Source organism: Prunus avium, chromosome 4 (assembly GCF_965620075.1).
Source record: "Prunus avium chromosome 4, drPruAviu1.hap1.1, whole genome shotgun sequence".
NCBI lineage: Eukaryota > Viridiplantae > Streptophyta > Magnoliopsida > Rosales > Rosaceae > Prunus > Prunus avium.
The window spans coordinates 31975206-31986550 of record NC_142287.1 but is presented as its reverse complement, the minus strand read 5'-3'; the positions used below and the strand labels follow the sequence as shown (position 1 = coordinate 31986550).

Here is an 11345-nt window from a genome sequence, read left to right as displayed (position 1 = left end):
TCAGCGCACATATGAAATGCACAGGCTATTAGCTCTCTAATATATGTACTATGATTTGGAAAAGTATGAGTCCAAAAAAATAGGACTTGGAAAATTAGTGGAGGTGGATTGTGTTTGTATGTTAATAGTGGGAGAAAAACTTACTTGGGTTTGCTATTTATGGCCAATAATGCTATACCATTCCAAAGTACTATTACGTGTGTCATAGTGTTAAAAAAAGTATTATCCCCGTTTCATAGAAGTCTTTCTCCAATAGTGGAGGCGTATCTCAAAATTTATGCAAACTTTTTTTTTTTTCTGCTAGTGCATTTCCTTGATGGACATGGCATTATGTCAACTTGTCAAGCGTCAAACTTGCTTAAAACATCTTAGATTATATCTTCTCAAATCATATAGCTATAAGGTGGAATTTATATATACTTGCACGACAAAAATAGCTATTTTCTTTGCTCTTAATAATTCCTTTCCTAGTGGGCAATGTTGAAATCGTGAATGGCCCAACATTGACCAGCCCAATTCCAATCTCTGCCACATGAATTGGGTTATTTTTGTGCCCCACTTTCCAGTCTTCTAACTGGTCAATGCTTCTTCTTTTTTTGTTACATTTGATTAGAAGTGCTATAATATTCTTTGAATATATCCACTAATTTAGATCATATGCACTGCGGAATATTACTTAGTGGATGGTTATTGGAAGAAAAGTTCAACCGAGGACATGTTGAGGCACGCCGAGTTAAAAACAACCTAGAATCAGGGAATTTGGTTTGGTTCTGGAAAATTAATTGGTCAGTTTAGTTGAATAATATGGACAAATAGCTAGTTGCTAAAATTTGTCTTGCTCGACTGTTCAGAGCAAGCTTTTTTGCTACCTTCATTTGGTTGGGCCTCGAGAAGCTGTTGCCTCAAATCCTGGAGAATTCTTAATGGGTAATTGGCAATGGTTCTCAAATTGATTTTTGGACCGATAATTGGATGGGCAATTCTTTGATGCATTTGTTAGGCATTCTTTCCACAGTTGCTTTCTCTTCTCATGCTAAAGTTGCTGATTTTATTTATAATTGTCGTTGGGATTTGCCTGTGAATTTTGTAAGGCTTTTCTGTATTTGGCAGCTTATATTAAGGCTATTGATTTGCCTATTGAGCTGTATGCTGATCAACTTATTTGGACTGGTGCTATGTCTGGCATTTTATCAGCGAAAGAAGCATATTTGTGGCTTTCTTCTCATAATGTCTCCGTGCAATTCTGTAACTTGGTCATTTTAGGTAAATAATGAGTATGGACAAATAGCTAGTTGCTAAAATTTTTGTAACTTGGTCGACTGTTCATAGCAACCCATTATCAAATTAGTTGCTTTTTTGCTGCCCATGTGCTCGTATAATATAACCTTCTTCAAATAATGAGAAAAAACTCTGTGAGGTATTTCATCAAACACCTTGTTCGTATATGAATGCAAACGCAACTTAAGTAAAGATTAGGCCTTTCTTAATTGGTTTGCCCCCATGTGATGAAATGATGAAATGATGAAATGATGAAATGATGAAATGAAATGAACGCTATCATAATACAAAGAAAATGATGAAATGAACACTATCAGAATTTAGAAGAGTACTTCTGAAATTTGGTTTTCATTTTCACTGTTTTGGTAACAGACAGTTGGGTTTGAAGAAAGTTCCAAACTTTATTCATTGTTGGCAATTGGGATTGCTAATATTATCATGTACTCATTGTTGAAACTCTAGTTCTTCCTAGATAGGCACACTGGGATGCTTTGTTCATCCCTGAAGAAATTACCAGGATCAACTAAGCTCTTAACATGAACAAGTCTCTTAAAGTTGTTCTTGAAATACTTCAAACCCCAAATGCTTGCTTCTGCATAGCTTGTATGAACATCCTTGTTCCTCCCCAAGTCAAGATCCTTATAATTCAAATAGGCAGTTCTTGGGAACTTTGAAACATATGGTGCCATGTAGTCATACAGCTTTCTCATCAAGCCAATATATTTCTCAGTTTCCCTGTAATCACCCCAAGTGACCATATACTGGATTTTGAATAGATTTCCACTTCTGTGTGGGAAAGGAATTTCTGAAGTGGAAATCTCACTCATTTTTCCACCATAAGGTGTCAATATCAGGTAAGCCCCTACTTCAATTAGTTTTTGCCATAAACCTTTCAAGCCAGCTTCTGAAATAGGTTGAGTCACATAGTCTGATTTCGCTTTGAAGAAGCTCTTAGATTGTTGAGTCCTATTGAGCAAAGCTTCTGATTCGTTTCTTGGGATGAAATCAAAGTAAAGAACAGACTCAATCCAACTCATTTCAGTGCAATCGCTGCGGTCAACACTTAACTCTGGAAAATTGTCCTGCATCAAAAGGAGAAGTTTCTCAACCGGCCCAAGAAACAATGAACCGAATTCAATTACAATAGTTTTGCCACCATTTGTGCCAGCTTTGTTTCCAACACCTATGACTGTATGTAGGAAAAGGTCTTCATGAAGCTTATCCGCAATGTTTTGCCATTTAGAAAAAAGTTTGGTTGCACCTTGTTCTGCGGTCTTTGAAAATCTGAAAACTGCAACAGATGGAGGAACAGGAACCAATCTAAGTTTCCATGCCAGAATGACTCCAAAGCTTGAGCCTCCCCCTCCTCTAATAGCCCAAAAGAGTTCTTCTCCCATGGATTTTCTGTCAAGAATTCTGCCATTAACGTCGACAATTTTAGCATCAAGGACATTGTCGGCTGCCAGACCATACTTCCTAAACAAGGTACCGAATCCACCTCCACTAATATGTCCCCCCACACCTATGGTAGGACATGACCCTGCTGGAAATCCATAAGCCTTACTTTTTTCTGCAATTCTGTAATACAACTCTCCAAGAGTAGCACCGGATTCAACCCAAGCACTCTCATTTTCTATGTCAACATCGATAGACCGAAGATTGAAAAGATCAATGATGACAAAAGGAGCTCTGGATACATAAGATTGGCCCTCGTAGTCATGGCCCCCGCTTCGGGTTCTGATTAGTATGCCCTTTTTCTTGGAGCAAATTACAGCTGCTTGAACATGAGAGTCATGAAAGGGAGTAATGATAGCTTCTGGTTTTGATGTTGAACTGGTCAAGAATCTGAGGTTTTGTATGGAAGATTGCACGACTGAGAAATAAGCGGAACTGTGTTTGGTGATAATGATTTTGCTAGAGTTATATTGCTGTATGTGGGAGGTAAAACATTGAAGAAAGCTTTCTGCAGCTGAACTTGAAGTTGTGGACCAAACTGAGTTGAAAAGGATGAAAAGTAGAGGAAGTAGTTTCATGTGTAAGGTCACCATTTTCATTTCCTCTGTACATATGAAATGCATATTAGCTCTCTAATATATGCACTATGACTTGGAAAATATGAGTTCAAAAAAAGAGACTTGGAAAATTAGTGGGAGAAAAAACTTAGTTCCTTGATGGACATGGCATTATGTCAAATTGTCAAGAGTCAACCTTGCTTAAAATATCTTAGATTATGTCTTGTCAAGTCATACAGCTATAAGTTGGAATTTATATATACTTTCACGACAGAAATAGCTATTTTCTTTGCTCTTAATAATTCCTTTCCTAGTGTGCAATGTTGAAATGGTGAATGGCAACAACATTGACCACCCCAATTCCAATCTCTGCCACATGAATTGGGTTATTTTTGGTCCCACTTTCCCGTCTTCTAACTGGTCAATGTTTTTGTTAAGCAAAGTTCCACCAAGGACATCTTGGGTGAATAATGCATATGGACAATAGCTAGTTGCTAAAATTTCTGTGTCTTGGTCGACTGTTGAGAGCAACCCATTATCAAATTAGTTGCCTTTTTGCTGCCCATGTGCTCCTATAAAATATTACTATCTTCAAATAATGGGGAAATACCATGTGAGGCATTTCATCAAACACCTTGTTGGTATATGAATGCACATGCAATTTAAGAAAAGCAAGTGAGGCCAAAACATCATAATTCACATCATATTACAAAGAAAATCTAGGGGGGAAAAAAGGACAAGGGAAACTATGATATGAACAATATCACAATAACAGACAAATGGGTTTGAAGATAGTTCCGAACAGGCAATTGGGATTGCTAATATTATCATGTATTGATTGTTGAAGCTCTATTTCTTTCCAGATGGATACACAGGGATGCTTTGTTCATCCCTGAAGAAGTTACCAGGATCAACTAAGGTCTTCACTTGAGCAAGTCTCCTGAAGTTATTCTTGAAGTAACTCAAACCCCAAATGCTTGCTTGTGCATAGCTTGTATTAGCATCCTTGTTCCTCCCCAAGTCAAGATCCTTGTAGTTCAAATAGGCAGCTCTTGGGGACTTTGAAACATATGGTGCCAAGTAGCCATACAGCTCTCTCATCATGCCAATATTTTTCTCAGTTTCCTTGTCATCATCCCAAGTGACCATATACTGGATTTTGAATAGATTTCCACTTCTGTGTGGGAAAGGAATTTCTGAATTGGAAATCTCACTCATTCTTCCACCATAAGGTGTCAATATCAGGTAAGCCCCTACTTCAATTAGTCTTTGCCATAAACCTTCCAAGCCAGCTTCTGAAATAGGTTCATTGACATAGTCTGATTTTGCTTTGAAGAAGCTCTTAGATTGTTGAGTCCTATTGAGCAAAGCTTCTGATTCGTTTATTGAGATGCTAGCAAAGTAAAGAACAGACTCAATCCAACTCATTTCAGTGCAATCGCTGCGGTTTACACTTAACTCTGGAAAATTGCCCTGCATCAAAAGGAGAAGTTTCTCCACCGGCCCAAGAAACAATGAACTGAATTCAATAACAATAGTTTTGCCACCATTTGTGCCAGCTTTGTTTCCAACACCTATGACTGTATGTAGGAAAAGGTCTTCATGAAACTTGTCTGCAATGTTTTGCCATTTAGAAAGAAGTTTGGTTGCACCTTGTTCTGTGGTCTTTGAAATTGAGAAAACTGTCACAGATGGAGGGACAGGAACCAACCTAAGTTTCCATGCCACAATGACTCCAAAGCTTGAACCTCCCCCTCCTCTAATAGCCCAAAAGAGTTCTTCTCCCATGGATTTTCTGTCAAGAACTCTGCCATTGACGTCGACAATCCTAGCATCGATGACATTGTCAGCTGCTAGACCATATTTTCTCAGTATGGTACCAAATCCACCTCCACTAATATGTCCCCCCACACCCATAGTAGGACATGACCCTGCTGGAAATCCATAGGCCTTACTTTTTTCTGCAATTCTGTAATACAACTCTCCAAGAGTAGCACCGGATTCAACCCAAGCACTCTCATTCTCTATGTCAACATCGATAGACCGAAGATTGAAAAGATCAATGATGACAAAAGGAGCTCTGGATACATAAGATTGGCCCTCGTAGTCATGGCCCCCGCTTCGGATTCTTATTAGTATGCCGTTTGTCTTGGAGCAAATTACAGCTGCTTGAACATGAGAGTCATGAAAGGGATAAATGATAGCTTCTGGTTTTGATATTGAAGTGTTCAAGAATCTGAGGTTTTGTATGGAAGATTGCACGACTGAGGAATAAGCAGAACTGCTTTTGAGGAGAATGATTTTGCTACTTGAATTGAAATTCGGTATGTGGGAGGTAAAACATTGAAGAAAGCTTTCTGTAGCTGAATTTGAAGTTGTGGACCAGACAGGGTTGAAAAAGATGAAAAGTAATGGAAGTAGTTTGAATATCTCCATATTCATTTCCCCTGTGCAGTTTGAACTGTGAAATGCATAGAGCTCTAATATATCTACTACGACGTGGAAAAGTATGTCCAAAAACAAAACTTGGTAAAGTATTTCAGACATTTAGATGTCCATTGAAGACAAAGTCAATGCTCAAACTTTCTCCTTTCTTTTTCTGTTAAGACAAGCAATAACCTTTGCAAATAAAAAAAGGCGTAAGAGAATACGTCAGAGACTGAGAGCCAAAATTTTAAAGTCTTCTCGAAAGCTTATTTTAAAGTTGAAGACGCCAAAGATTTAATTAATCGCAGTTTGAATCATAGGATCTATGTCACGCTGTCTCTCTCAGTTGTAGTTTTTGGTCATTATTTTCATTCAAGTCAAAGAAATCCTTATTGGTTGGGCGGTATTACCACAGTGGTTGTGGCCCTACCCCTTCCATCTGCTTGACACCACGATCGAAACTCCAAAGTTTATTTCCTCTCAATATAACCTAAAAAAGAAATCTTTATTGAGCACATATAAAATTGTACACGTTTAGTTGCAGTATTATTTGTTTTTGAAAAAAAAATAAAAAGTCGCATTATTAGTTGCAGTAGACGTAATTGAAGACTTCTAGAAAGGTCAATAGCTTACAATGAAGAAGTTCCATGGCGGTGGAACAATGTAGGTTAGACGAATATCCACAAACGTAATTGAAGATTGTGGAAGATTCCAGAGCAAGTCAACATGTGTGGCTGAGAATATTGGAGAGATTGTCTAAGTCAGCAAACAACGTCTATAAGCAAACAAGATACCCAAATCTAAGTTAGAAGCTAGCAACCTAATAAGCTAATCAACTAAAGCTGATGGGAGTTAACCAAGAGGACTCCCAACTAAGAACAACTCCAACCATGTTTAGTCTAAACTCAAATTTTCACCATTTAAAATACAACTATTCGTGTGTTTTTAGGATCAAATTGTTTTTTTCTCAAACCTTGCAAACTCATAGTTTGAGTCTGCAATTTTGTTTAAATTATTTACAAATGGTTAACCTTTAATTATTTTTTTCTCAATTTTTCTTGACATTATTTTTGTTTCAATATTCATAATTTAATTTTATGAACATTTTAATCTTAAAAAAAATCCAAAATTCAAAACGTAATATAATTTCACTTTTAAGTACAACAAAAGAAAAAAAAAGCACATCAACTTAATTTTTTTTCCCCCGCAAAACAAAGCAACTTTAATTTGCAAGTTTAATATAAAAAAATATGAAAGAAACAACAACTACAAATAGTGAGCTGCCACTTGTCATGCAGAGGGAGAGTAGCAACTTTTTGTCACGCGGGGCTTGCTCCATTTTTCCTTTTCACGTGGGCTGTGCAGCATGAGTTGGGGTCCACAAAAAATTTCCAATCCAGGCAAAACCCAGACTGAAATTCCGCCCAGAATTCCACCCATCTCAAATTTCCACCCCTTAAATACATATGTTGGAGATGAATTTTGAGCTCAAAACTCAAAGTTTGAGTTTTCACCCCTTGGGCCAATCCACCTACAGTTCTATGTACACAAAGCTATGTACTATACTCCTTTAAATTAATAAAATCACTTTCTTTCGACTATTGTATTCCTAAACCCTTCACCACATAAACCAACTATTGTGCGCGGTGGAAGTGGATTGCATTGGATAGTGGATATGAAACCATTGAAACAACAAGAGGAAAATATGAAATACAGAAATCCAAACGACACCAAGGATTTATACTGGTTCAGCCGTGTGCAACCTACATCTAGTTTGAAGACAGCAAGAAATTCCACTAGTATCCCAAAAGAGATTACAACCAAAGGAGATTAACCCTCTCACCTATCCTAGGAATTACAGAGTTTAACTCTCACAACCCAAATCCCAATTACACCCAAGTCACTCTCAAGCTAACAACACACAAGAGCCAAGAACACAGGGATTGTTCTTGCTCACTAGGAAAGAACACACTAAGAATAATACAAAGCAATAAACCTTCCACAAAACATAAGGAACAAATGAAGAAGACTCAACCTTTGAAATGGCTTGATCTTCCCTCAACATCTTGCGTAGCCAAAGAGGAGTTTATCCCCACCTCCATGGTGATGCTTTCTAGTATTTCTCTCTATGTGGAAGTGTCTCTCATTTCTGTTTTAGCCTATATGGCCAATGGTGCTCATGGCACCTCCAAATGGTGAGGCATGCTGCCCCCCTTTCTATTTGCCAAGACTTCTTTATATTATCAAAGAATTTGGTCCAATAGTTGCTTGCATGAAGAAACCATGCAAGTTGTCCTGAGCACCTTCAAAGTCCTCCACAATACAAGAAATGCACCGAAAGAGCACAACCACCAGCATTAGAAAAGAAACCAGCCGCTCCTCTTTCTCATGCTTTTGGTGCGCCACAGTGCGGCACACCTGCACACACATCTCCTGCTGCCAACGAAGGCCCTCTCCATGCATATAGCCCAAGTTGGCTTCTCAAAGAACCCAAGAGTCAAAAGTAGTAGCAATAGAATACAAAGACTATTCTACCCCTCTCTCTCTTCTTACCCACGGGAACAAACCAACAATGTGGCCAATATAATATTGAAGGCTAATAAACAAAGAAAGAAAGATTTCTTTCTCATAATGGCAGCCACCGACAAAGGAAATGCCCAAAGCTTTGTCACAAAAGTAGCCGCACATGCCCACCAAGTTGGATTCCAATTGCTTTAGGTGTAGATCTCTCAAGTGCCGACGCCCACTCCATCTCTTTGTCTCCAGCCTTTTAACAAAGGGATGTGCCATCATTTTCCCATTTGAAAAGCCCACGGCATGACAAAGCTAGCAAACAACAATAATAAAGTAGCCCTTACACAACTAATTAAACAATACAATTTGGGCCAATTTTCAACACCAACAACGGTATTCGGAGCATCACACCCACAAAACACATTCATCACTCGCTTCTAAATTGCATCACTAACAAAGTGAACAGAAAGGTGCTTCTGAAATTTGGTTCCATTTTCTATGTTTTCATAATAGTGAAATATCTGGGGAGATTGTACCAAAGCAACCTTAAATACAAAAGAAACTAGTTTAATCAAAGTAGAAATTAAATCTTCAAATTAGACTACTTATTGTTTATTCTGTTACACAAACCAATCTAGTTGTTCTTGACATTCTATTTTTCCATCCAATGGAAACACAGGGATGCTTTGTTCATCCCTGAAAAAGTTACCAGGATCAACTAAGGTCTTAACATGAACAAGTCTCCTAAAGTTATTCTTGAAATACTTCAAACCCCAAATGCTTGCTTCTGCATAGCTTGTATCAGCATCCTTGTTCCTTCCCAAGTCCAGATCCCTATAGTTCAAATAGGCAGCTCTTGGGGACTTTGAAACATATGGTGCCATGGAGGCATACAGCCTTCTCAACCAACCAATATTCTTTTCAGTTTCCTTGTCATCATTCCAAAAGACCAAATACTGGATTTCAAATAAATTTCCTTTTCTATGTGGGAAAGGAGTTTCTGAAGCAGAAATCTCCCTCATTCTTCCACCATAAGGTGTCAGTATCAACTCGGATGCCTCCAGTTGAAGCATTCTTTGCCATAAATCTTCCAAGCCAGCTTCTGAAATTGGTTCTGTCACATAATCCGATTTTGCTTTGAAGAATCTCTTAGATGGTTCAGTCCGCTGAAGCAAGACGTCTACTTCGTTACTTGGGAGGCCTTCAAAGTATAGAACAGACTCAATCCAACTCATTTCCGTGAATTTGGTCTGGTCTAAACATAAGTCTGGGAAATTGTCTTGCATCCAAGGGAGAAGTTTCTCAAATGTCTCAAGAAACATGAAATCGAATACAACTGTAATAGTTTTTCCATCATTTTTACCAGCTCCATTTGCAACTTGTACAAGTAAACGCAGGAAGTGCTCTTCAGGAATTCTATCTGCTATAACTTGCCATTTAGACACAAATTTGGTTGCACCTTGTTCTATGGTCTTTGATTCCCTGTAAACTGTTACAGATGGAGGAACAGCAACCAACCTAAGTTTCCATGCCAGAATGACTCCAAAGCTTGAGCCTCCCCCTCCTCTAATTGCCCAAAAGAGGTCTTCTCCCATGGATTTTCTGTCAAGAACTCTCCCATTAACGTCGACAATCTTAGCATCAAGGACATTGTCAGCTGCCAGACCATACTTCCTGAACAAGGTACCAAATCCACCTCCGCTAATGTGTCCCCCAACACCAACTGTGTGACAAATCCCTCCTGGAAATCCATAGACTTTACTCTTTTGTGCAATTGCGTAATAAAACTCTCCGATAGTAGCACCTGACTCGACCCAGGCACTCTCATTCTCAATGTCAATATCGATGGATCGAAGATTGAAAAGATCAATGATGATGAAGGGAGTTTCGGATACATAAGATAGGCCCTCATAGTCATGTCCCCCGCTTCGGATTCTTATAAGTATGCCCTCTTTCTTGGAGCAGATTATAGCTGCTTGAACATGAGAGCCATGAAGAGGAGTAATGATAGCTTCTGGTTTTGGTGTTGAAGGGTTTAAGAATCTGAGATTCCGTATGGAAGATTCCAAGACTGAGGAATAAGCAGAACTGTTTTTGGTAATGATGATTTTGCTACTTGTGTTGAAATTCTGTATGTGGAAGTGGGAGGTAAAACAGTGAAGAAAGCTTTGTGTAGCTGAATTTGAAGTTGTGGACCAAACTGAGTTGAAAAGGATGAAAAGTAGAGGAAGTAGTTTCATGCGTAAGGTCACCATTTTCATTTCCTCTGTATGAAATGCATGAGCTCTTAGCTCACTTGAAACATTATTGCTGGCATTAGGTGTGCATATTGAAGACAAAGCAAAGGTTCAGTATGTGTCTCCTACTTTTGTCAGTCATTACAGAACAAGGGACAAGTGGCCTTTTAAATATTGAAACATACGTAAGAGCATGAAAACAAAACTCTACCGATTTAGAATCTTCTTAAAAACTTATTTTATAATTTGAGATACAAATGATTTAATAATCGCAATGTGTATCATATTTTCTACATCATCATACATATTTTCTACATCATCATAAAATAAACCCTCTTAATTGTCGTTTTTTGTCACTCATTTCAATTCATATTAAAGAAGTCATCGTAAAAATAAATAAATAAAATGTTGCATTATTATGTCTGTGAAAACAATGAAGTTGCATTATTGTTTGGACACCTAGTAAGCAGCAAATGAATGCTGATTTTTAAACCTCTTCTTGCTTACTAATTAAAAGAAAGATATCAGAAGCAAAAGACTCATTAATGTTGGGGTTTGGAGCAATTGCTCCCACAGGCAAGGTCCTGTGTTTGAGTCGTACTATTTATGTAATGTGTGTGAATTTAGTATATTATCTTCTCTCTCAATAGAAAAATAAAAATATCGAAAATTGAGTTTGAAGTTGTAGGAGGAAAAACCTTGAAGAAAGCTTTCAAAAATTGAGTTCGAAGTTGTGCACCACACTGAGTTGAGAAGGATGAAAAGTAGAAGTGGAACTAGTTTTACGTGTGAGATCTCCATTTCTCTGTGCATGTGGAATGGTATGAGCTCTGAGCTCACTTATATAGGTAGTTTGAGTTGAAAGAACAATGCAGCC

At 38.0% G+C, this 11345-nt stretch overlaps 1 protein-coding gene and 2 pseudogenes across 1 annotated transcript; all 3 read right to left on the bottom strand.

The window, feature by feature from the left end:
• Positions 1–1543: 1543 nt before the first annotated feature.
• Positions 1544–3397, bottom strand: LOC110760257 (tetrahydroberberine oxidase). The gene has a single exon (XM_021962495.2). It carries the CDS (start codon positions 3354–3356, stop codon positions 1737–1739), a length of 1620 nt encoding a protein of 539 aa, XP_021818187.2. The 5' UTR covers positions 3357–3397; the 3' UTR covers positions 1544–1736.
• A 582-nt stretch (positions 3398–3979) lies between these two features.
• Positions 3980–5770, bottom strand: LOC110760225 (tetrahydroberberine oxidase pseudogene; annotated as a pseudogene).
• A 2957-nt stretch (positions 5771–8727) lies between these two features.
• Positions 8728–10551, bottom strand: LOC110760236 (tetrahydroberberine oxidase pseudogene; annotated as a pseudogene).
• Positions 10552–11345: the final 794 nt, after the last annotated feature.